The sequence below is a fragment of the Sus scrofa genome, chromosome 9, assembly GCF_054392235.1.
Source record: "Sus scrofa isolate SSC_HxYL_T2T_F1_AM1 chromosome 9, Sscrofa_HxYL_maternal_Yorkshire_Landrace_v2.0, whole genome shotgun sequence".
NCBI classification, from domain to species: Eukaryota; Metazoa; Chordata; class Mammalia; order Artiodactyla; family Suidae; genus Sus; species Sus scrofa.
In genome coordinates, this window is record NC_139391.1 from 9,215,592 (window position 1) to 9,241,662 (window position 26,071).

Below are 26,071 nucleotides of genomic sequence, written 5' to 3' on the forward strand. Positions count from 1 at the left end.
GGTGAAGGGAGTAGTTACTTCCCCTATTTTTTAGTGAAGGTATGGTTTGAGCTCTTACATCTTAAGAACATTATCAAGTTCTCTGCTCTTAACTATCCTTAGCCAGCTTGAAGCCTCTTAACTTGACCAAATAGTTCAGTAATAATATCTATATGTTATGTTTATGGTTTACATGATATTTTCAACTCTCTGTGTTACAATAACAAAATAAGGGAGGTAAAGATTATGTATGCTGTTGAAAATTAAGATGGGAGAGCTTCTGTGCCTGCCTGCTGGCATCTCTCACAAGCGTCATCCTATCTTAATTAAATCTATTTCTTGCCTATCAAAAAAAAATTAAGTTGGTATTAATTTAAAACATTAAGATGTTAATAGTTTTCCCCAGGGCAACCACTGAGAAAATAAAATATATATCCTTAAAGAAGGAAAAAGGAAATAAAATTGGTACACTGGGAGATATCTGACACAGAAGAAGGCATTGCTGGAGGCATTGTGGCACACAAAAGGTATAGGGGGTATGGAAAACAATAGGAAAATGGCAGAAGTCCTTCCTTATCAGTAAGTAAATTAATGTAAGTGAATTAAACTCTCCAATTAAAAGGCAGAAAGTGGCAGAATGGATTTTTATAAAATAAATATGATCCAAATATATACTGAGACTCACTTTAGATCCAGAGACAGAAAGAGGTTGAAAGTGAAAGATGCAAACAGTGACCAAAAGAAAACTAGAGTAGTTATACAATGTCCAGCAATGTAGACTTTAGGACAATTATTACAAGAGACAAAGAGGGCACTGGATAATGAGAAAAGAGTCATTCCACTAGAAGATGGAATGACAGCTGTAAAGACATACACACGTAATAATGGATCCATAAAATATGTAAAGCAGAAACTGACAGAACTGAAGAGAGTAATAGACATTTTAATATTAATAATTGGAGACTTTAATACCCACTTTCAACGATGAAAGGTAAACAAAGGCTATAGAAGACCTGCATAAAACTGTGTACCAACAAGACCTAACGTACATAGAGCACTCTGACCAACAACTGAACACACTTTCTTTTATAGCACACATGGGACATTCTCCACAATAGACCACATGTTAGACCCTAAAGTAAGTCTCAGTAAATCTGAATAGATTGGAATATGTAAAATATCTTTTTTTGACCACAGTGGTATGAAGCTAGAAATCAGTAACAGAAGGAAAATTGAAAAATGCACAAATATGTAGAAGTTAAACAAACACATTCTTTAAAAATCAGTAGGCCAAAAAGTAATCATAAGATAAATTTTTAAATTCTTTAAGAGGAAAGAAAGAAAACCAACAACTAAAGCTTCTGGGCTGCAGTAAGAGCAGTGATTAGAAGGAAAGGGATGTCTGTAAATGCCTACACTAAAAAAGAAAAAAAACCTCAAATAATGTAATCTTTTGACAAACCAGAAAAAGAAGAGTGAACTAAACACATATCAAGCAAAAGGAAGGAAATAATAAAGATCATAGTGAAGATAAATGAAATAGAGGAAGCAAAAGTTGGTTTTTCAGAAAGATCGCCAAAACTGACAAACCTTTAGATGGATTGATGAAGAAAAAAGGGAGAACATGCAAAATCAGGAAGGAAAATGGGGCCATTGCTAACTGACCCATAGAAGTAAAAAAGGATTGTAAAAGAATACTGTGGGAGTTCCCGTCGTGGCGCAGTGGTTAACGAATCCAACTAGGAACCATGAGGATGCGGGTTCGGTCCCTGCCCTTGCTCAGTGGGTTGACGCTCCGGCGTTGCCGTGAGCTGTGGTGTAGGTGGCAGACGCGGCTCGGATCCTGCATTGCTGTGGCTCTGGCGTAGGCTGGTGGCTACAGCTCCGATTCGACCCCTAGCCTGGGAATCTCCATATGCCGCGGGAGCGGCCCAAAGAAATAGCAAAAAGACAAAAAAATAAATAAAAATATAAAAAAGAAAATACTGTGAACAATTTTACGCCAACAGATTAGATAACCTGAACGAAATAGACACATTCCTAGAAACAAAGTACTTAAGTGATCAAGAAATTGAAAATCTGAATAGACCCATAACCAGTGAAAAGGTTGAACCAGTAATTTGAAACTTCCGACAGAGACAAGCCCAGGACCAGATGATTTCGTTGATGTTTCTACCAAACGTTAAAAGAAGAACCCACGTGACTGTTTCTCAGACTCCTTCAACAAGTAGGCGTGAACTCGTCCCTCTTCACTCATTCTTTGCGGCCGAGATCATCCTAACATCAAAGCCAGATGCAGACATCACAAGAAAAGAAAACCACAAACCAGTATCCTTTATGAATATAGTTCCAGCACACCACTGGAGCAAAAATATACATGCGTTTTGATGCGTTAGAGAGGGAAGAGGATCCCTTTGACTTCACCCGAATCCCTCTCCTCCAAGGTGGCACAGCTCGGGGCCGAGAGATTTTCCTGTGCTGCGATTGCCCCGGGGGGAAAGTCAGGGGGAAGCAGCTGGCTTCTCCTCCTGCCTCAACCAGAGTACTGAGCCCTGAGCTATGTGACCGAGGGCTGGAAGAGGCTGGGAAGGCAGCAGAGGCGACTCGGAGAGGGCATTAAAGGATGACCATCTCACTACCTACATCACGACGCCATCAAGAAGCCTACCCACAAGCCACTGGGGCACCTCACCTATGCACCCTCCCCGCTGACCCCCAACATCACTCCACAGTGAAGCAGCACCTCGTTGGAGTCAGGACGGCCGTCATCAGAAAGTCTGCAGATAACAAATGCTGGAGAGGGTGAGGAGAAAAAGGAACCCTCTTACACTGTTGGTAGGAATGTAAATTGGTACAGCCACTCCAGAGAAAAGTATGGATGTTCCTTAAAAAACTAAAAATAGAGTTACCATATGATCCTACATTCCCACTCCTGGGCATATATCCAGAGAAAAATCCAGTTTGAAAAGATACATGGACCTCAGTGTTTATTGCAGCACTATTTACAATAGCCAAGACATGGAAGCAACCTAAGTATCCATCTGCAGATGAATGGATAAAGAAGTGTGTGTGTGTGTGTGTACACATACAATAGAATATATTACTCAGATTAAAATTTCTAGTCAAAAGGCATACAGTGGGAGTTCCCATTGTGGCGCAGTGGAAATGAATCTGACTAGGAACCATGAGGTTGCAAGTTCGATCCTAGCCTCACTCAGTGGGTTAAGGATTGAGCATTGCTGTGAGCTGTGGTATAGGTCACAGACATGACTTGGATCTGGCATTGCTGTGGGTGTGTCATAGGCTGGCAGCTATAGCTCTGATTTGATCTCTAGGCTGGGAACCTCCATATGCCATGGGTTCGGAACTAAAAAGCAAAAAAAAACAAAAACAAAAACGTACAGTGGCTGGATGAATTCTTAAAAAGGCTTAACTGTATTCTGTCTACAAGAGACTCATTTCAGCTTTACTGATACATAGACTCAAAATGAAGGGGCAGGGAAAGATTCCATACAAATGTAAATCATATTTGATAAGGGGGTTAATGTCAAAATTATAGAAAGAACTCATACAATTTGAAAACAAAAAGTCCAAACCAGTTAAAAATCAGCAGGGTAACTGGACATTTTTCCAAAGAAGACATACAGATAGCCAACAAGTACATGAAAAGTTGCTAAGCATCGCTAATTATCAGTAAAATGCATATCAAAACCACGATGCGATTTCACCTCACACCTGTTAGAATGGCTATCCTCAAGAATATAAGAGATAGGAGTTCCCGTTGTGGCTCAGTGGTAATGAACCCAACTAAGTATCCACGAGGATTCTCGTTCGATCCTTGGCCTTGCACAGTGGGTTAAGGATCTGGCATTGCTGTGAGCTGTGGCATCAGTCGAAGACATGGCCTGAATCTGGAGTGGCTGTGGCGAAGGCCGGCAGCTGCAGCTCCGATTCGACCACTAGCCTGATAAGGGGGTTAATGTCAAAATTATAGAAGGAATTCATACAATTTGAAAACAAAAAATCCAAACCAGTTAAAAATGCTGCTGGGTAGCCCTAAAAAAACAAACGAACAAAGACTCAAACAAACCAAAAAAGAGTATGAGTGATAATAAGTGTTGGTAAGGATGTGGAGAAAGGGGACTTGGTGCGCTTTTGGTAGGAATGTAGACTGGCACAGCCACTGTGGAAGACAGTGTGGCAGTTCCTCAAAAAATTGAAACCATCACTCCCTGTAATCCAGCAATCCCACTTCTGGGTATATGTCCAAACGAAGTCAGGATCTCAGAGAGCCGTCTGCACTCCCACAGTCATTGCAACATTATTCACAGTAAGCAAGGTAAGGAAACCATCTCTAAGTGTCAATACATGGACTTAGAAAATGTTACATAGACATCAGCCGTGAGCAAAAAGAAAATCCTGCCATTTGCAACAACATGGACAGACCTTGAGGACATTATGCTAAGTGAACTAGTAAGTCAGAGAGAAAGACAAATATTATATATCAATTTTATGTGGAATCTTAAAAAGCCAAATCCAGGAGTTCCCATCGTGGCGCAGTGGTTAACGAATCCGACTAGGAACCATGAGGTTGCGGGTTCGGTCCCTGCCCTTGCTCAGTGGGTTAACGATCCGGCGTTGCCGTGAGCTGTGGTGTAGGTTGCAGACGCGGCTCGGATCCCGCGTTGCTGTGGCTCTGGCGTAGGCCGGTGGCTACAGATCCGATTGGACCCCTAGCCTGGGAACCTCCATATGCCGTGGGAGCGGCTCAAAGAAATAGCAAAAAGACAAAAAAAAAAAAAAAAAAAAGCCAAATCCATAAAAACAGAGAGTTATAATGGTGGTTGCCAGAGGGGGCGCAGAATGGGGAAAGGTTGGTCACAGGGTATAGACTCCAGTCACAAGATGCATAAGTTCTGGGCATCTCATGTACTGCATGGTGACTATAGTTAACACTGAATTATGTATTTGAAAGTTGCTAAGAGAGTCGATCGTAAATGTTCTCACAACAAAAAAATGAATGGTAATTATATGAGGTGATGGAGGTGTCAACTAACCCTGCCGCGGAATCATTTCACAGTGTATAAGTGTATCTAATCAATACAGCGTTCACCTTCAACTTACACAATATTATGTGTCGAACATATCTCAGTAAAACTGGGGAAAAAAGAAAAAGAATCCGGATTGCAATGGAATTCTTCCTTTCACATCTCTATTCACAGATGGCATGATAGTATTTGTAGGCGATCCTGAGAAATTCGTGAAAAACTGTTAAGAGCTAATAAACTTAGCAAAGTCACAGGATACAAGGTCACCACACACAATAACCAGTTGCATTTCTGTATACTAGCAGTGAACAATGCGAAAATGTAATTAGGAAAGCAATTCCATTTACAGTAGCATCAACAAACCAGGTAGTTATGAATAACTTTAACCAAGGAGATGCAAGACATGTACACTAAAAACTGTTGTTGAAATTTAAAAAACACCTACATTAAGGAAAAGATCTTCTATGCCCATGGATTAGGAGACTTTATGTTATTAGTATGGCAGTACGCCCGTTTGTTTTTTACACATTCATTATAATACCTGTTTAAATCCAATCTCCTTTTTTACAGAAATGAATAAGGTGACCCTGAATTCACATAGGGACTTGCAAAGGATCCTAAAAAGCTCAGACAATCCTGAAAAAGAACAAAGGTGGAGGACTTGCACTTCCTGATTTCCAAACTCACCGCAGAGCTACAGAAATCAAGAGTGTTTTCTGAAATAAGGGTAGATATATCGGTCAGTGGAACAGAACTGAGAATTCAGAAATAAACCCATACATCCATGGTCTGCTGATTCTCAGTAATGGTGCCAAGACCATTCAGTGGGGGACAGAATAGTCTCTTTACATATGGTGCTGAGACAGCTGGATATCCACATGCCAACCTCATTCACACCATAGGCAAAAACTAAGTCAAACTGGTTCAGATACCTAAAGGTAAGAAATGTAACATAAAACTCTTAAAAGAACACACCTAGAGCGGTTAGTTGTATAATTATTGCTCTCTTACAGCCGTTCTGTGGAATGTTATGATGAGCTTCCATGCCTGGATGCTTCTGTGGTTGAAAATTATCTTTCATCCATCTCAAGTGCTTTTGCACTGAGGCTCAGCCAAGTGTTGACCGGATGGATGGAAGAGACAATGACAGGTCCAGCCATGCCGAGGTTTACTAGAAAGATTTTACATTGTCAGAAATGGCTTTAGGTGTCCATGTTGTGTGCCCGAGCGCCGCAGGTATGAGTTTCCTCCCTGGGCCTTTTCTTTCACCAAATAGAGCTCCATTGAGAGGGCTTGTAAAGAGGTTCTCTCCAGCAGGTTGTCGTTGGTACCTCTGATAACTTGGGCCTGTAGCCAGTATCTTTAAATTTGACTGCTGTTATTGCTGACAAAATAGATGCATAGCTTGTTTAAAAAAAAAAAAAAAACTAAGCCAATTTTAAAATTTTGGAATGTTTGGACCTTAAAGTATAGATCTGGCCTCAGTCTGAGCACCTCAAATGACATGGAGCTTAGTACATCTGAAGGCAGGTATCAGTGAACTGCTCTTCCTGTTGAAAATTCAAAATTCTTTCTATGTTGATGAGAAAATCTCTTTCTCCTAGTGTACTTGTTTCTTCTGTGGAATCATGCAAAACAAGTCACATATTTGAAATAGCAGTACTATCTCTTTTAGCTCTGCATCCATTCTTTTTGACCCAAAGTAAATGTTATTCACCCCAGCATTTCAATCTGCCCTACAGTTTACCTCTGGGTGGCTTACACCACTGAAAGTTTCTGTGAGTTCTAGAGTGCAAATGAATTTCAGTACTATTCTAGGTAAAATACAAACCAAGCTGACTTGTAAGCAGTTGCCTTTATAGGGTAATGTTGTGTTTTCTGACCGGTTCCAAAATAGATGTCCCACCAGACAGTATAACTCTCACATGACTTTTTTTGGATATGTTGAATTTTCTTAGTAAAATGCAAACGTATGATGCAGGTTGGCCATCCCTTTCTCCTATTAATACCATAGTGTAGATCAGTCCATCAGATTGGAGCCATCTAGCAAGTGATGTGGTCCTGAGACGTTAGGGGGTTTGAATGGGAGGAGTAACACAGAAATGCTGGAACAAGTAGGCTAGGCCTTCGTAGAGGTGCAGGGAGAGGAGAGGTACCCTGGAAACGAACCTTATCACCTCCTTTATAAGGAGCTAGTCTGGCAGAGTAAAATTTTAAATTGTTTGCTCAAAAGAGTAGATACCACTATTCCATTTCAAAGCTAAATGGAACCACCCAAGGAAGTAATTTCTCTTTGGGATCATCTGCATGGCTACGTGTCCATCTTGTCTTCTGGCAAATTCTTATTTATCCTTCAAAATACACATGCCACAGGAAGGCTTTTCAAACCCCGCTCTTAGTCCATCCAGGTAATTAGGAACTCTTTTACGCCTTTCTGTCTCCAAGGCATCATTTTTTGTTGTACCATTTCACTATATTGTACCGAATTATTTGTCTGCCTCACTGGTCTCTGATTCCTTGACAACCTAGACTGTACTTCCCTCTTTTCTGTATCTCCAGGCCTGGATAGTGCTCGTCAGTGATTGACACGTAGTTAGTGTATGTTAAATGCTTGTTGAGTAACGTCGTATCACGGGTAAAATATCTGTTGCAAACATGTGTAAAAGCGTCAGTCTCATTAGACATGTATTAGGCAAGAGCTGGAGTGTAGAAAACAAAGGTGAGTCGTGAGATGATCAGGAATCCCCGCCTACAGTCTGCGGGGCAGGGGTGGCCATCTGCACATGTTCTCCCACAGCGAGATTAACGTGATGGTGCAGGTACTGTAGTTTTTGGTTTGCTTGCAAAGTCATAATGTAATGCATGCACAAGACCAAAAAAACCATGTGTTCCTGAAATCTCTTAACCAAAATGTAGGCCTTTGGAAACGCAAATGTAATGGATCGAGGGATTGGTGACATTTAACTTGGACTCCCTCATGGGAATCTAGTGCATTGCTATCTGTGCAGTTTGTAAGTACTTATATATTTGTTTCTTGGCTGATTTAGCCTGAGGAGAGGTTCAGATCTACTAAAAGGAAAAAATTCACTGTTTGTAGAGGAGATTTTATACTGTATCCACCCCGTTAAGGAAGGTGAGGCGTTCCTGTATCTTTCTAAGCATGAGTGAAATCGCCATTGGTCGTGTGTCATTTGGGCAGAGTCTGAGTTTGGAAAAACAGGTTAAGCCAGATGTCCTCTCTGGAGAACTCCCTCTCCTCGGACAGGATTTGCTCTTAGAAAGTATTTTGTTAATAAATTCATTCATTTTCTGTTGTAGCTGCATGGCTTTGAAAAAGCACAGAAGGGATTGTCATTCTTTTTCCTTAGCTATCATGGGCTACTTTTGACTATTTGTCTTTTATTTATTCTTTAGGAACCTAAATTCCAAGATGGAAAGGAGTCAGAGCTGCAGTGACACGGGTCAGGACCGAGCAAAGAGCCGACTCAGGGCAGCCCCAACCAGCAAAGCCAAGGTAAACCTCAGACTCAGGCTTCTGGGGTTCCCTAGTCTCATCTAACCGCTTGCACATGGCCATGAAAGAAACTATTCCAGATGAGAAGAGGCAGAACGGGTCCTGGGCATACTAATTACGTTGGAGAATTTTACAAATAGACCTGCTAGAAGAGAGTTTGATTTAGTAGCCACATGGGCGGAATGAGCGCCTCTAGAAGAACCTTCTTAAAAGGTCTAGATGAGTTTTCCCCCTAAAGATTTTCACTTTCATTGTTTCAAGTGTGTGGGCGTTTCTGCGCATGGCGGGTGCATTCTGGGTTGGGATTTCCCACGTGTGTTCGGCTCACCTCACCCTTTGTCCCTTTTCTTACCCTTCTCCCTGTCTCTCTGCCATCATGAATGAATTATGAAGGGGAAAAGTGTATGTCTGTGTAATTTTTAAAATCTTTCAGGTCACAACCATAACCCCAGCCTCCAACCCCATCATTGGCGTCCTCCTGTCCACCCAGAACAACCGCTGCCTCTCTGCCCCCGACTTAACCGTTGAAAAGCGCCTACCCTTCAGCTCCCTTGCATCCTTGACTTCCCTGCATAAGCCAGAGCGCTCCATCAGCCCTGAGAGCAATGACAGCATCTCCGAAGAACTAAATCATTTCAAGCCCATTGTCTGCTCACCGTGTACCCCTCCCAAGAGACTCCCTGATGGCCGAGTGCTGAGTCCCCTCATCATCAAATCGACGCCTCGAAACCTAAACAGAAGCCTGCAGAAGCAGACTTCTTACGAGGCTAGTCCACGGATCCTCAAAAAATGGGAACAGATCTTTCAGGAGAGGCAAATCAAAAAGACCCTTTCAAAAGCCACCCTGACCTCCCTGGCTCCGGACACCGGGGAAGACTTACTGGTCTCTGAAGTTACCCATTCCAGCAAGGAGAGGTCACTTCTGGCTCTGAACACAAGACTGTCCAGTGGGCAGGTCCTCTCCGAGTATACAGGACCCACGCCCACGGACCTGGATCATCTCCCCTCTGTTAGCCAGACGCCAGCAGAACGGGGCAGTGACAATAAAAGGAGCACCGAGAGCCTGCTGGAAACCTGCTGTTCTTCAGAGCTCAAAGTGGGAGCCAGTGGGACCTCTTTGGAGAGGGAGCCGTTTGAAGGGGCAGGGTCATCCCCAGATGCCAAGATGGATAAAAACTGTGTAACCACAACGGTGAAAGTCTCGGCTGTTAATTCCGTGCTCCCGAAAAACAGTGTTTTGGGTGGGGTCCTCAAAGCAAAGAAACAGCTGAAGGCAGGGAAGCACTTCGAGCTGCCTAACGGTGCGCTGACAGACGGCCTGGGTGAGGAGCCCCTTCCGTCCTTGCGGCGGGGCCGCAAGAGGCGCTGCAAGACCAAGCACTTGGAGCAGAACGGCTCCTTTAAGAAACTGCGGCAAAGCGGTGGGGAGGTGGGTCTGGCCCCAGCCGACCCGGTGCTGCGGGAGATGGAGCAGAAGCTGCAGCAAGAGGAAGAGGACCGGCAGCTGGCGCTGCAGTTGCAGCGCATGTTTGACAACGAGCGGCGGACTGTGAGTCGGCGAAAAGGAAGCGTGGATCAGTATCTCCTGCGGTCCAGCAACGTGGCCGGGGCCAAGTAGCTCCCGAGGAACAGTGTTGGCTACTTTTCAGAGGTCTTGGGGGTTGGTCCTTTACCCTGAAGAGCAAGGTGTTCTCACTTGGGGTTTCTTTGGCTGGCAAGATACTGTCTGATATGATTCTGAGAGGTTCCAGGGCCTTGTAGTATATATTCAAGGGACTGCATCCCTGCCTCCCTGTGACCCAGGCCAGAAGCACTTCTCACCCCTAATGACCCACCCCTTAGAGCTTCTGGGCCAAATCTGGCAGCACCTGCTTGGAATGAAATTCAGGAGCGCAATGGCCAGGGTTAGACGTGGTAGAGAAAGAGGGGTTACCTTCTCAAACGGAGAGCCCTCCTGACCTCCTCAGCAGGTGTTGTTTTAAATCAGCCTTGCAGATAAGAATTAGTTCCATCTTTTTTGCAAAGAAGTGGAACAGTGTGCTGCTTTGGCAGATCCAAAAAGATTATGTGCCCCCTTCCCTTGCCACAAGTAAATATGCCTAATGAAATCAGTTTTTATGCTTCTACAAAAGTGAATTTACATTCCTTGTTTAAAAAATAACACTTGATTAATGCTGTGTCATTGACAGACCACATTCGCAGTCATTGTTTAATTTGGTCTTCTCAGGAGACCTGACATGTAAGCGGTACTGGCCCCGTTTCCAGGTGATGAAACTGCCGTGCAGGTGTTGGGGTTCACTCAACTGCTAAGTGGCATAGCCCAGACTGACTGCTGGGTGTCCCAACAACAAATCCCATGGATTTCCCACACTTAAAGATGTTGCCATAATGGACGGCAATTCGAGGGCATGCCAGGGGAGCCCAGGGAAGGCTGCTGGGCTTTGAATATTGATTGTGCAAAATCCACATGCAGATGATTGAGACTGACCGGACGTATCCACATACACTGTGCAGTTGTCCCGCCCCCCAGTTTACAGCCTTCTGTTTTTCCAGGGGCCCTACTCTGTGAGATAAAGTACACTTAGACTTCATTATTACTCTCCACGTGGCCAAGGGTTATCTGCAATGTTGATCTAAAATCCAAAAAATTGCCCACAAGTCAGGCAAGAACAATACTGAAACTCCATACTATGGAAACAAGGTATCTAGCTGGATGCAGCTGGTAAATTCAGTCCCATGGACCTTTGGGGTTTATTTTCCTTAGCAGCTGACACCATGTGTCTTTTGCATCTCTGGTGGTGCTTGGTGCTCCTGCCCATCTGGGCTCCTTGAGAGTAGGGATTAGGATAGGATTTTTAGGGAAGCTCAGGTGGGCTGGCATTCCCTGTGCATGTGTGAGCTGTTGCTATAAAGTCACGTGACATTGTAACCCTTCAGGTCTTCTATCTCCCGATACATGTTGTCCCCCTGAAGTGGCCTCAGCAGGATCCTGCAGAGTTTTCCCAATGCTGTTGCCACTGATGAAAACATTTCTGGAACTGTCCTCAAGGTCTAGAGACGTCTGGACGCTAAGGTTTGAACTGGGAAGGGTGTTAATGGTCACCTCTTCCAACTCCCGCCTCCCACTAAGGCAGGAACCGTGCTCCCCAACAGCGACTCGCTTCCCAAGATCCCCGAGAATCTACTCCATCCCCGACTTGGGACTCTTCTCAGGAGATTTGCCTCCCTTCTTGGGCAAGTCTTTACTCTCTGGGGTTACAGGAAAGAGAATTTTCAGTTTGTGATTAGAAGCTCTTTGCAGGCCTTTGGAAGAGAAGGCAGGTTATCAAAAGGGTTTGGAGTCATGAATGAGGCGCAGCTGTAAAGCAGTCAGCACCGTTTTCTCGGGCAGCTCGTAAACAGTTGCCAAAGAGGAGTTCCAGGTATGTCTTAAGCCTTCTGGTCGTCCCTGAGATACACGGAACCTCCTCCGTGACCACGCCGGTGGGGAGCGACACTCACCTGAATGTATGTATGCTGTGTCGTGTGTGTCTGCGCGTGCACACATGCAGATGTGTGTTTGGAAAACAGACATGGAGCTCATGACTTTATATTCATGCCACTTCAGTTTTAGGTCCTGCCAGCAACACATGTCCTCCAAAGGCTGCTGGAGGGCATACGGGTGCCCCGGAGAGAAGAGCTGGCACCAGTCTGTAGGGGACGCGGAGCCCTCAGAGAAGACCTCGGTCACTGCCACGTCCTGGAGTTCCTTTTCGATCGTAGTAAATGTGACTGGCTGGAAGGCTGGTCTCATTGGTGGTAGCAAAGACACTTATTTTTCCACTTGTTACCTTTTTCTATATCTCTAGTAATTTGAAAAACACGTTTCCGTTGGAACTGATTTTTGTTTTTGGAAAAAAGATAAATATTTTTAATAGAAAAGATACATATATTTTAAATATTTCCCCAAAGTAATAATACTTTCATTTTAAGAAATTGCTTAGTAGTAGCAACAAGTTTTAGCACCAGGTGCAGAGTGAACATTTCTTGTTAAGTGAATATTCCAAACGCTGGATCCAGCTTCCAGATCACCTACTGTGGAGCCTCGAATGGTCTTGACAGTTGTTGTTTCCAGACTTCCAGCCGAGCAGGAGTCCTCTAAACACACCCAAAGGAGGTTACATTAAGGCGGGAGGAGACCTAATCTTTGATCTGCTCAGCTTTGGTAGAGGGTAAAACCACTATGGTATTGTCTGTATTTTAAGATGCTTCCCATACTTAACATCTAAAACCTGAACAGTTTTTCTTTCTGAAAAATTTCCCTTTTGTTGCTTAGTTGGAAAGTTGGTCACCAATGGAGTTGTTGACATAAATTCTTTGCAGAAAAAGACAGGGAAGGAAAAGAGCATGCTGGGGAAGATTTGTGAACTAGAGTGAAAGATGCACTGGCTCACAGAACATTTCATACAAACTACTGGAATCCAGTTCCCCACAGAAATCTCTCACGTCAGAGTTCCCGCTGTGGCACAATGGGATCAGCGGCCTCTTAGGAAGGCTGAGACGCAGGTTCAGTCCCCAGCCTGGCATAGTGGGTTAAGGATCCAGTGTTGCCGCAGCTGCAGCTTCGGTAGCAACTGTGGCTTAGATCTGATCCTGGGCCTGGGAAATTCACATGCCACAGGGCGGCCAAAAACAAAAAAAAAGAGTCGGAAAGAAAGAAAAAGAAATTTCCCATGTCCTACTAACTTTGCTCCTTCTGTATACGCATTCTGTGTTGTTTTTTTATTAAAGAGCAAGTTGTGAGAGGTTGAAGATGGAAGTCATTGGAATGGGAAATCCAAGAAACGTGCCCCCGAGAAGGGGAAGGACACTCGGGAGCATGGTCGTGACCCGTGGGTTGTACCTGCTGGAAGGAGTCATCAGGGCCTGTTGGGTTGGTGTCACATTTGGGGATTATGCCTCTGGCCCCTTTCGTATGATTGTCTCCTTTTAGGAGGTTAATTCTTCTTGACGGAGGCTTCCCCGGGAAAACCTTTTGTAAGTGGCTTCATTTATTCTTTTAATTTCAAAATTTTTGCCTGGAGGAAGCACTGGTGATGAATGCCTCTTGTGTTTCTTGTTCATTTTCTTTTAAGGAAAAAAATGCCCTTAAGAGTTTAAAAGCTGCTTACTTAATTGCTGTGTGATTATAAACTGACAAACCAAGATGGAAGGTTGTCACTGTGCCTGACTGGTGAAGCTGACAGCCGAAAGCTGTGCGGCTCATCCTCTTTGCTCGATATGACAGATACTTCCTGAGCTTCGAACTGTGCGCCAGGCCTGTGCTGGGTCATGGATAGAGATGGAAAGGGCCGTCCCTGCTCTTGATGAGCCGAGTGTCTACTGGGGTGCATTCAAACGTGTGTGTGGCTGGAGGGTTTATGACAAGCCGAGCCATGGTGATGGTCGTGGAGGCCCCTTCAGGGTCCTGTCCAGCACCCTTGAGCATTTTAGGGCGCGCCATCAGTGGCGTGGGTGTGGTGGCAGTATTGCTTTCCATACTGTTAGGGTTAGGGTTAGGAGTTTCGCCAGGGGAGAACGATTTTCTCTCCTCCGTGCTTGTAAGGACAGGAGCATCCCTCTGTCCCGACAGAGCTGCTTTCGGCACAAAGCCCAAGAAGTGAGGCAGCTCGAAGACCACTGCCGTGGGCAGAGGCGGCTCATGTCTCAACCTAGTAACCTCCTAATGCCTTTCCCGACCAGACCTGGCATCAGAGCTGATTCCTTTCCTTTGTCCTGTGTGGCTTTCCTTTGAGATGGAAGGGCAGCCAGTGAGGAAGGGAAGAAAAATGAAGGCTGGGTCATAACCATAAAATATATTTTATAGCTGGAATGGGCAACTCAGTTTCCCCAGACACCCCTCTTCCCTTTTTAGAGAAATGAGGAACTGGAGGTTCAGTGCCCTGTGTCTTAGTTTGTACTGCAGTTTTGTTTTTTTAATCCTAGGGTCAGAATGAATAGTCTTTAAGTTACACACAAAATTTGCTCACGAGGAGGATGCCCAAATGATTTAGGAGACTTTTTAACAGCTTTTTCTTCCTGCTTGTTTTCAGTTAAGAATTAAAATGTGCCCAGATCCCCGAAACGCACACCCAGACAGGGAGAAACCCCACGTGAGAGTAATGTGAATGGGAGTCCTGGGAAGTGATGTCTTGTGATTGGAAAAGCCGTCATGTCAACTATGAGAGATTAAAACCCAGCCAGCCCTTCATTTTTCTTTGCAAATCAAGAACTCCTTAGGGACTTAAGTTTTTCTTCACCAGCCTTTTCCTCATCAACCCACAGATTGGTCGCTTGGCCTGGATTTTAGAAGTGCGTATAGCTGCTTATAAATTCATGTGACTCAATGAGAAACCAGGTTTGCTTTTTTTTTTTTTTAAAGGGTTGGGATTCCAGGAAAAGAGGCTGCTGACTAGCCTTTCCTCCAAAGATAATCCAGAAATGCATCTTTACATGCTTGTTATCCACAGTAGCTTTTTAAAGATTGTTCTACAGAAAAGAGACGTGTGATACCTACAGAAATCGCCAGTTTAGAAACTGGTGAAATTGGATGAAGGAAAAGTGCCAAGACTTGAATGTGCACATTGTTCTATGTATTATCAGTATTTTTTTTTTCCTAAGAAAAATATTTACACACTTTGCTTTGTGAGTAAATCCTTCCTTATTGCCTTGTCTCAGTAGGTGTGGGAGGCAACCTCAAACTTGGGGCAGGCTCCCTCTTTACCTTTTCTGGTGTCTCAAATCAAGAACTGGTTGGACAGAGCCAAGGTAAGGCCAGGTTTGTTCCTCACCCTTTCTTCTTCTTCCCTAAGGGGTAAAACAGGCAGCGCTCTCCTCGAAGATCAAGCCGTGGGACCTCAAGCGTAGCTCTTGGGCCCTGGTGTCAGATGGCACCAGATCCTCCCTTGTTAGCCCTGCCCCCTCTGCCCCCTCTCCAAGGTCTGCCACCAGTGGGTTCAACCCTTAACCTCCGGCAGGACTCTCAAGTCCTGATGAGGGAATGGATGCCTACGGATGGGAAGAGGGCCAACTCACAGATTTGTGTGCGTGCGCGTGTGCCCCTGATGCACTGTTTACTCCCAGTTGTCCTTAGGGCCTTATCTCCCCCCCACCCCCCGAGACATCGGAGATGGGCTGAATTTTGGTTTTATTCCATCTGCTCTCGGTAGTAGAATGGAGAAGGGGCCTCAATCCTTGGGACTTGTGCTGGCTGCCTCCCCTCCAACTCATCACAAAGAGCATTTTGGCCAAGGGGACCCGGGACGTGGTAAGCCCCGTCAGGGATGCTCCTGCCAACAAGCAATCACATGTGACAGTATGTCCCCAAGTGCATTCTTCCACGTACGTCTGCCCGCTGAGAGGCCCGAGGTGAGAATATGGTCAGGCAAACACATGAATGTTATGTTTGCAGTCAAAGCCTTAGCTCTGGAGAGCAAACTCCGACACACCCGAGGCAAGCTGTGACTGTGTGGAGTTTTGGTGCTCTTTGCCCCCTGGGAGATGCCTGTGTTGAAATGTCTTGTTTTGGCCTTCAGATGGCAGAAATTAAGTGGGATGGGGTTTCCAGGGGGTACAACTACATCTTTTGAGTTCTAAGTTATTTCTGTTATTCTTGTATTCAGCCATTCTTACTCCTGATGAAGGCATCAAAAAAGACCATGAGTAAAGAAAGACCAAATATGCAGGGTGACACTGCCCTTGCATAGTGGGGCTGTTCTCAGAACATCTGATTTTTAAAAACGCTCTCTTATGGAACCATGTTCAGGAATTGAAAGCCTGTGTCAGTTTCTCATCCAACAAACAACAAATGTATCCATGTTCCATCTAAACCTGTAAAACCAATCTGAAGGATTGAGGTAAGATTCCATGCCATACATGGTAAACCAGCTCTTGAGGGACCTTTGAAACCATCTGGCCCAACCTCTTGCAAAATGATTTGCAAGAAATAGCGCACCTGGTTCGAGGCAGGAGAACAGGCGTGATGGTCCCTTAGTCCCTAGAGTGAGAGGAGATGCTCTATGTGCCACACTCATTAACGACAGCCTGGCGTGCTGAAGCAGGTGGCCCTCGTGTAGCCTGGAAGCTGGAGCCCTGACTCCAAAGCTACCAACCGCTGCTTCTGCTGCCCTGGCCCAAATCAAGCTCGGGGTGGTGCCATTTTGCGCCACTGGCTTTGGTTAACAGTATGGTTCAGGGTGCTTCTGAGGTCGGATCTCCTCCCGGACTGGGCCTGTGGGGTGGGAGGGACCCTGGGACAGCAAGGATGGTGAGGCACACGCTGTGTCTCAGTTGTTCTCCTGTGGCCACTGCTGACTCTCCTTGGGTGTTCACTGGACTCTTGCATAAGTGACGTGGAAAATGGGATGGGCCTACCTAATTCTGGAGAATTGGTAGTGGGAGAAAGGATTTCTTCTGGTTTTTGCTTTTGTTAGAAGGTTGGAGAAGGCTCAGAAGAGTGGCAGCCACCTTTGCATCTGCTGTGGAGAAGGAAGGGGGCTCTGGGTGACAGCCAGCCCAGGGCGTGATGCCCTGTGACACCTAGGATGTGTGGAGAGAGTAAGTGACCGTGATGGCAGCGGTGGGGGTGGGGGGTTGGCTTCCATCACTGAGGCCTCCCTGATAAGTGCTCAGTGCTCATTCAGTTGACAAATCCAGCTGAAGGCTTCAGTCACTGCAATGAGGACTACATGCTGCTTCAGAAACACAAAATCCTGGATATTAAGCAATTGAAATTTACTCCAGAGCTCAACATACGTTTTTATTTATTTTTTGGTTGCACCCAAGGGCATGTGGAAGTTCCCAGGCCAGGTGTCAAACCTGCACTGCAACTGCAACCTGCACCACAGCTGTGGCAACACCGGATCCGTAACCCGCTGCGCCAGAGGGGAACTTTCAAAGTGTATTTTTAACACCCGAAGGACCCATAGAGATTGAAAACCCCACTGATGCCAGGGGTAAGTTTGAATGACCTGCCCAATATCATATAGCAAACAGGAGACAGTTAAAATTGAACCCTGTAATGTGACTAAGTCCAAATTACTTGAGATGGATTGAACGGCTTCCCAGGGTGCGGCTGTCACCAGTGTGGGGAGGTGATGCACATACAGTGCGATACACCACTGAGCTGATACTTCACAGCAGCAGGCAGGCTGGAAGGCGGCTTTTTCGTCTTTTTAGGGCTGCACCTGTGGCATATGGAGGTTCCTAGTCCAGGGGTCCAATCACAGCTGTAGCCGCTGGCCTATGCCACAGCCACACCAGATCCAAGCCGAGTCTGTGACCTACACCACAGCTTACGGCCACGCCAGATCCTTAACCCACTGAATGAAGCCAGGGATCGAACCCACATCCTCATGGATGCTAGTCGGGTTTGTTAACCATCGAGCCATGACGGGCACTCCTGCTTTTTCTTGATAGACACATGGGTTTGAGGAAATGCCAAGCAGTGCCTGTGGAAAGCTGCCCAGCACTGGCTTCTAGCGGCCTTCGCCACCGCCATGTATAACCCCGTTAAGACGGCCGGCAAGAGCTGGTTCCTGTTGCTCCCGGCACATTCATTCCAGAAATGAATGAGGGACCCCGGCTCTAGGCTGAGCACCAGAGGTATAATCAGTTCTTAGTACCACACAGTATGGTGCCCATCGAGGTCATACTGGGTCACAAAGAAAAGCACAGTTGAGTTTGGGAGCAGAGGCCAAGGACACAGCTGAGGCTGAAAGGATGAATGAGGAACATGAGCTGCCAAGCGGTCATACCTGGGTCTTCCTAGATGCGCTCGGCAGAGCCCTGGTAGCTTTCTGGCGGCTTCCTTCTGGGGAATTCAACGTTGACAGGATTTGTTTACAGCCGAGGGAAAGGGGGCCAGCACTCGGTGTACTCTCTAAACAGGCTCCGAGATGGGAAAGTCAACAAGCAGCAACGCAGAATGGTCCCGCAGCCTGGAACTCCGGGCTGAGACTAAGATGATAAAGTGTAAAATCCTGCATCAGATACCAAAGGTTAATTTCAAGGATAAAAGAGGGACAGCAGTGCTGGTATTAGTCTGCTGATAAAGGCTCAATAAAGCCTCCCGTTTGTTCAGAGGGCGTCGCGCGTGGAATCACTGCGGGAGTTGAGCGCGGCAGGTCCAGCCCCTTCAGGGTGTCTCACGGCAGTAAAGGGCTGCCTGGCTGGACAGAGAGCAGATCCACTCCGGGCCAAAGAGCAGAGCTGGGTCAGCTGAGGGACGCGGGCGGATGCTGAACCCCCACTGGCTAGAGCTTCCCCAGCAAAGGAAGGGGCCGCCTTTGGAGGGAACTGGATGCGCGGGTAGGCGCCGCATCATCTGTCGGGGAGATGGGCAGCAGGCTTCCTGCCTTGAGGCCGGGACGGGGTGCTGCAGGAGCCTTCCAGTTTGAGTGTCTCTGGTGGAAGGGAGTATTCCAGATCTCCAGAACGTGAGCCTAGCAAGGTTTACCGTGTGCATGTGGGCGTGGAGTCTCCTGAACACGAGGGGGTGGGGGTGGGACTCGGCAGAGCCCACGTGGGACGTTGGCGATGTGCGCCCGGCTGCGAGCGCCGCCGAGGCGACCCTGAGTGCCCGCCTCTGTCCAAGTGTCTGTGAGCGAGTGAGACGGGACGGACAGACTCTAACCTGATCCGGGTGTGAGGCGGTCTGCACTTGAATGCAGCCGCTGCGACCTCGGCTTGGTAGAAATATGCATCTGGCCACAAGTATGAGACTGGCTGAGTATGATAACATGCAAACCTTTGTATCCTCAGTCTCACACTGGAAACACAGCAGATACTGCACCATGCTGCCCTCACACCTGCGGCTCCAAGACTGTGTACTTCTACAGTCACCTTAGTTGCAGCTTAGGTTGTAGGAGTCTGTACCTTGCTGAGGATCCTTAACCCTCAGGCTGCTGATCCGGGATCCCGGGAGCTGCAGGCCTCCTCCCCATGTCTGAACTGTAGGCACCTCCAGGAGGGGAGTCTGAGCCGCAAGCATTGCCCCGGTGACTGAGTCACACCCAGCACCCATCCGCAAACGCACATCCCTGGGCTTCAGTCCCGGGGTCCTCTGATCCTCCTCTGTCGCAGGTGCTGACTGCTTTGCACTCCCTAGAATGGGCCAACCTCACAGGCTGCCTTGGCCAGAACTAGCTTACCTACCTCGGGTCCTGGCCGACTTTGCGCCGCTTTAGAGCCACATCCCACTGGGTTTGCATGTGGGACTTCGGTTCATGTCCCGGATTAGAAGAGCTTGGGAAACTCCACGTAAGCCCTCCTCTCAACTTGTCCCAACTTTGTGGCCACGACCATCTAAAGAAGGAAACTCCCAATCCTCTCTTCTTCCCCACGTTTGCCCTCACAATGGGAAAAGACGCCCACCCGAAAAAAAGCACCGTTTTGGGGGCCTAGAGGCTTCGCTTCTGTGGCCTCCCTTGCACGCATGCACGCACGCGCGCTTGGGCACACACACACCCACCCACCGCCCCACTGGCTAAGTCTGTTAACTTTTGTGAGGTTTTACGTCTGTGCTGCATCTGTGTTTCGCCACCCCCGTTTCTCGTCCTAGCACTTACCCCGGCTCTGCTGGGTACGTGGGACCCAGGCGGGTTCCCCATAGGACCCCGGGAGGCACATCAGCTGGGATTTCTTTCCCCAGCGCGACGCCCTGGCCCAGGCTCCAAAAAGGGAACCAGGGCTGCCTTGCTCTATGCACCCAGAGTCTTTATTGCTGCTGGGCCAGGCGTCAGTCCCTGCCCAGCTCCAGGAAGGGGGGTCCTGATGGCTCCCCACCCTCTGCAGCCAGCGAGCGAGGCCCATGCCCAGCTCTGAGCCCCACACTGGTCCCAAGGAGCAGTCAGCGGGGTGGGGCCCCAGGGAGGGTATGGGGTGCAGGCCGGGTGGCGCCTATGGCCCTGTGTGCAGAACTAGCCTTTTGAGTCACTGGCCGTGGGCTCCTGGTAGAACTCATCCATCAACTCGAGGAAGCGGCTGAACTTAGGCTGCGCCTCGCTTAGCGCGGGGCGGGCCTGGGGTGGCGCTGTGGCCCCGAGCACTGTGCGCAGCGAGGTGCGCACCAGCCGCCGGTAGCGAGCGCGGAACTCCTTCAGCAGCCGCTTGGCCTCCAGGTACTGCTTCTGGTTCACCAGCCGCTGCTCTGTCCGTTGCTGCAGAACAGCTCCTGCAGGAGGGGAAGCCAGGAGGGGCACCATGGTTGCCCCGGGTCCCACCTAACCCCCAGCAGCAGGGACTGGTCCAGAGTCCTCCGGAAAGTGGGGTGGGGTGGGGTGGGGAGAGGAGCGGCCGGCCCTGAAAATGGTCTCCCCCGTTAGGCCTTAGAAGCCCGAGGAACCCCCTCCTGATGCGGTCTCAAGCCGCAGGTGGGGCTGGTAACCACGGTGGGACTTGAGGCAGCTGGTTACCCGACTCCAACCTGAGGGTCTCCATCCGCACTCGGGGAGGGGAGGGGAGGGGAGCTGCTCTCCAAGGGCCCTTCCTGCTCCGACGCACGCCTCGGCCTTAGGCCAGCAAGCGAGTCACCGGCTGGATCTCGGGGCCTGGCCGCTGAGGACCAGGGGCCAGGGCTGTACCTAGTGGCGCCTCTGTGAGATGCCGGGGGTCCCGCATCCGAATAAGGATGTCATCCAGCAGCTGGGCTCGCGTCTTCCGTGGAGGGGGGACGGGGATCCTCTGGGTCTGACGGGAGGGGAGAGAGCAGAGGGTCAGCCGTCAACCGCTTGCGCTTCCGTGGTCTCACCTCCTCGTACAGTCCCGATGACAGGACAGAGAAACGTGGGGGCCCTGGGGGGAAGCTCGGCTCTCTGAAGGTCCCAAGGTGACAGCCACCTCCGTACTTGTCAGTCTTGGGGTGCCGTTCACACACCCAGTGAGGTGGGGGTTTACCCGCTTCTCCTTGGGAACATAGCGTTTCTGAGGCGCGTCCAGCCTGGGCCTGCCGGGACGGTACGGGAGCGGGTGTTTGAACATGCGCTTCAAGGCCTGGGTGTTCTTCTGGATTCCTAGGGCCCGGGGAAGACCGAGTCAGGGCACGCTCCCTTCCTCCTAGATGTCCCCCAGTTCCTCATTCCCATCTCCTAACAGCCCCAAGGAAAAGGACGGGGGCCCCAAGAAGATAACACTGTTCCCGCTTCCTGCCCTCATCGGTCGTGGTGCCAGATGTGCCATCACGGAGCCAGGAAATACCTGTTCCCTATGTGCACAGATCTTGATGGAAAAAAGCCTGGGAGTAGGGAAAGGGATGGACCCCCAGGTAACCCCCTGACCTCAGGGGGTCACACTGAAGGGACACCCAAAGGAGCAGAGCTGAGTGCCAGTACGCAACGGTAAACACATCCATCTGAAGTAAGGGGTCAGAGAAGGTGCTGCCTCCCTTGTCTCAAACAGGGTTTTAGATGCTCAGTTTGAGGCTTAACTGGGTTGGGAGGAGCCTAGGAACCTGACCAGTCTGGGTGTCTGTTTATCAGACCCTTTCTGGAGAGACTTTTCCAACCAAAGCAGCTGAGTCCAGACATGCTGGAATCCCTGATCAGATGTGACACCCCCAAAGCCCATGAAGACCCGAGCCAGGGGTTCTAACAAGTAGGCCTCCAAACCAGGACACCCTCGGGGGCCCTTTGACAGACGTTCAGACAGAGGACAGCACCCTGGCCTGGAAAAGAGGCCTGGCCCCGACCTGCCCTGGGCCATGGAGAAGACCCCTTGCCCAGAGCCATTCTCCTCACCTACCTTTTGGCTCAATGAAGTCTGGGTCAGGCCTGGCTGTCAGCAGCTCCTCATAGCCGTGGTACTTTCGAGGGAGCGAGGCAGACTGGAGCTTCTTCCGAGTCTTCCTCGCCTCTCCGGGTGCTGTGGGGGGTGGACTCCGGCCTTTCTCCTTTGTCTCTGAATCATCCCTCTGGAAGATGCAGGAAGACAGCCCACTGACCTGTGCCCAGAAAGAGAAAGAAAATGCATTCCCCTGACACCTCCAAGCTCTGTGTAGGTCCCCAAGCTAGATCCTGTTAAGGGCAAGAACCAAGACTGGGCTGAGGGGAAGCAGACATGAAAACAGACAAGGACCATACACTATGATAAATGCTGTAACAGAAGGGAGCACAGCGGTGCTGGGTGAGGCCACAGAAAACCCTAACCAACCTGGGGGGCCAGGAAGCTTATTGGAAAGATTGATGCTTTAGCCTGAGCTACGTCTTGAAGAACCAGGAGAGCCATCATCCCCAGGCAGTGGTTGGGGGTTGGGCTGCAAGTGATGAGCAAGGAGGCCTGCTGCAGGCAGGGAATAGCAGGAGCAAAGATGCAGCCAAGTGCATGTGACGGAGGTGAAACCTGGTGTGGTCGAAGGTACCATACAGAGTAAGCAGCTGGAGCAACAAGCAGGTTCAGGTCAGTGAGGACCTTTAAATGCCAAGCTGAGGTGTTAGTTCTATCTTTCTTTGTCCTCACTCTAATGGCAAGCCATAGAGAATTTTAAAAGGGGTGAATGGACATCATCTGAATTCCCTTTTCCAGCCTTACCCTGATAGTGTGATTAGAAACACCTCTATGAGGACGGGAGGAATGCAGTTACACCCTGTGTTAAAACTTAGAGCTGATTAAGGAAGAAACAAAATCTGGATAGACCTATCTAACAGGTAAAAAGACTGAATTAGTAATTTTGAAACTTCCCACAAAGAAAAGCCTAAGGGTCAGATGGCTTCAGTAGTGAATTTCAAAAAGAACACCAATTTTCAGCAGTGAATTTCAAGAAGAATTAACACCAATTTTCATAAATTCTTCCAAAAATAAGAGAAAGTAGGAATATTCTGAGCTCATTCTCTAAGGTCAGTATTACCATGAAACTCAAACTAGGGGACAACAACACAGAAAACTACAGACCAAACTACACACAAAAATGCCCCCCCCCCAATACCAGCAGACCAAACCAGCCTCATAGAAAAATGATTATATGCCATAACCAAATGGAATTTATCCCAGGTATGCCAGGTTGGTTTAACATCTGGAAATCAATCCATATTACCATACCATTAGATAAAGGACAAAAACCATAGTCTCAATAGACACAGATGCAAGTAGCAACATCTAACTGCTAATATTCAACAAACTAGGAAGAGAAAGAAATTCCCTCAACTTGACAAAGGACACTTACGGAAAACCCAGACGCCATATTAATGTTGAAAGACTGAAGGTCTTTTCACTAAGATCAGGAGGAGTAAGACATTGATGTATTGGACGTTACAGCCTGGGCAGTTAGGCAAAGGAGGAAAAAAGATTTTTTTTTCAATCATGAGAACTCATAATTGACTGCCAGGAAGCTCAGAATTGCATTTTCACAATACACCTCTGAGAGTAGCAGCACATGATGTGCATGTTTCAGTGGCAGAATTGGCCTTGCACTTACTATGTCCTTTTCTGTCTATACTGCCCTTTCATCCAACTCTCTTTTATTTTTTTTAATACTTGTCTGTTTATACTCTGCTTTGTTCCAAAAAGGTTCTCATGTACAGTCAACAAAGATACTTTCGTAGTGTATGAATCTGTATGTCACTGTAAGTCATCTGTGGAACAAGTAGGGGATGGATGGATGGAGAGACATGGATGAACAGATGCACATCTTGGGAGGATCTGGCGATTGGCAGCTAAACACTGGAAGCAGGAAGATGAGGAAGGCTAATGTTACAATGATAAAGTTCAGGGGGGCCCTGCCAACTCCTCTGGCCTTGTAATCCCCTCTTCCCATCGTCCCTTCGCCTGTATTTACACTGCACCAGGTGCGGGTCCTCTGTGGACTCGTTTTGTTTCCTCCCTCCGTACCCTGCGTCATGCTGCTGGCTCTGCCCAGCATGTCCCTGCTGCCCAGGCCTTCACCTCATTAACTCCTACGCAGCCTGCCAAGCTCAGCTCGTCTGAACGGCTTCCAGGAAGCCCTCGTGGTCTAGGGCAAAGGCACTCCTTGTCCTCTAGGCTCCCAGCCCCTGGCTTTTCCTCCGGCTCAGCACTGACTGCAGGTGGTGTTCCTGTCCGGCTCCCCCATTAGACTGAGCACATCTTGAGGGCAGGACCAGCGTCTCATCTGCGTTCTCAGGATTCAGAGGCAGCATCAGAAGTGACTTTAAGCAGACAGGCAGAGACAGCAGGAAACCCTTCCAAGAAACTGGTCAGAACCACTGCCCCAGCCGGGCCCAGATGCTGTCTGTGCCACAGGACCATGACTCGTCCCCATGGGTGTCCCTGGCAGTAGCCTGGATCAGTGGATCTCCCAGAAGGGATTTGCAGGCCCTGCCGAGGGTGCTGCTTTCTGGTTTCCAGACCTGCCTCGTGCTTAGTTCCAGCTGCCCACGGTAGTCCGGTCATCTAAGGGGGGAAGGAACCCGTGGGAAGACAGGAACGAGGGTCAGGTGGGTCCAGGCACCTGGGTCAAGAAGACGGACTCTGTGCTTTTGATGTCCTCGTCTGACAGGCGGTCTGGGCTCAGGCGGCCGGGGGCATCGCTTTGGTGGGCTGTCTCTTCACTCTGCACAGTGGAGTCGGAGCAGATGGGAGGCAGTGGCACGAAGGTCCGGTGGGACAGGGAAAGGCCCTCCAGGCCCTCGATGGGCATCTCTCGCTTCACGGAACCGGAGTTACTGGTGGGCAGCTCTTTCATGAGCTCCGCCTCGGACTCCAGCCCCTCCTTTGAGGAAGACTGGATTGTGGTCACAGGCGGATGATGGAGAAGCAGAGGCTGCTTTGGTACCTTTGGGACTTGAGTTTTCACCTGTTGTGGGAGAAAGGGCTTAATTGGTTTGCTTCCTAATCAGAATCTTTCCTCCTGGACCTCCCCAGCCTAGGGCCCACGGGTATCAGAACACTGGGTGAAGACTCAGAGGGGGAGCGAGGGGACAAAATGACACTTACTGGGCATCTATGATATGCCCCATCCATGAAATATTTATTTACACCCCAAATTATCTAGTAAATAAGTGCCCTCATTTTATAAATAAGGAGACTGGGGCTCAGAGAGGTAAAGTGACTTGTCCAAGGTCACAGAGTTTTTCAGTGGCAGAAGCCAGCCTTTCTGATTCCTGTCCCAGACTCCAGGCCTCATTCTGCATTCTTGACCCTAAGACTCTGGCCTTCAGTAGCCTCATTCCTCTGATCAAGGTTTCACAGAGTGCCCTTGACTTTCCTGGGGGAGATGGTCCCGCATTTTCTGGAAAGTGGCAGCATCAGGTCCTTTTTTGGGTGCTGGTTCCTGTATTTGAGGTACAGACCCATTAGGCACATGTCTCCCAGGGTTCAGAACCAAGGAGATGACATGTGTCCTGCAAACCCGCTCAGCTTCCTTAATCAGCAAAAGCCCGTCATCCTTCCTGCTTCTCCTGTGCCTCATCTGCCAGGAGGGAGCCAGGGGCCCAGTCTCCCCCGACTGGGCTTCCTTCTGCCTCCTCTGCCTCGTTACACGGTGGGTGGTTTTGATTCTTTGTCTGCTTATACCTGTACTTTGAAAGACCAGGCAGTGCGGTGC

At 48.3% G+C, this 26,071-nt stretch overlaps 2 protein-coding genes and 1 long non-coding RNA gene across 57 annotated transcripts in view; 2 read left to right on the forward strand and 1 right to left on the reverse strand.

Annotated features, from left to right (window-relative positions):
• Positions 1–15,200, forward strand: part of RNF169 (ring finger protein 169) — a 136,158-nt gene extending 120,958 nt beyond the window's left edge. For all 5 annotated transcript variants that reach the window (XM_084975222.1, XM_084975219.1, XM_084975220.1 and 2 more), the window contains 2 exons: positions 8,442–8,541; positions 8,975–15,200. In XM_084975222.1, coding sequence (XP_084831348.1) covers positions 8,458–8,541; positions 8,975–10,159 — 1,269 coding nt within the window. In that variant the 5' untranslated portion in view covers positions 8,442–8,457 and the 3' untranslated portion in view covers positions 10,160–15,200. The remainder of the gene's footprint in view (positions 1–8,441; positions 8,542–8,974) is intronic.
• The window catches only part of XRRA1 (X-ray radiation resistance associated 1), a 127,071-nt gene that overhangs the window by 3,532 nt on the left and 97,468 nt on the right, over positions 1–26,071 (reverse strand). For 38 of the 50 annotated variants that reach the window (XR_014814675.1, XR_014814696.1, XR_014814674.1 and 35 more), the window contains 7 exons: positions 24,977–25,321; positions 22,297–22,495; positions 21,454–21,569; positions 21,141–21,246; positions 20,483–20,731; positions 18,315–18,516; positions 17,297–17,744 (listed from right to left, as the gene is read on the reverse strand). Coding sequence is in view for 10 of the 50 variants with exons in the window: in XM_084975216.1 (XP_084831342.1) it covers positions 18,440–18,516; positions 20,483–20,731; positions 21,141–21,246; positions 21,454–21,569; positions 22,297–22,495; positions 24,977–25,321 (1,092 nt within the window). In the remaining 40 variants the exon portion in view is untranslated. Of the gene's footprint in view, positions 1–17,296; positions 18,517–20,257; positions 20,732–21,140; positions 21,247–21,453; positions 21,570–22,296; positions 22,496–24,976; positions 25,322–26,071 lie in introns of those variants that run through there. The other 12 variants (XM_084975216.1, XM_084975214.1, XM_084975215.1 and 9 more) reach the window with 4 other exon arrangements.
• LOC146399724 (uncharacterized) lies at positions 15,209–18,639 on the forward strand. 2 transcript variants are annotated; one of them, XR_014814711.1, is made up of 5 exons: positions 15,209–15,327; positions 15,732–15,927; positions 16,182–16,415; positions 16,992–17,115; positions 17,344–17,480. It is a non-coding gene; the product is annotated as an uncharacterized LOC146399724 (long non-coding RNA). The 2 variants fall into 2 exon arrangements; XR_014814712.1 differs by lacking the exon at positions 15,732–15,927 and adding an exon at positions 18,448–18,639 and having other exon boundaries at positions 15,241–15,327; positions 16,995–17,115; positions 17,344–17,513.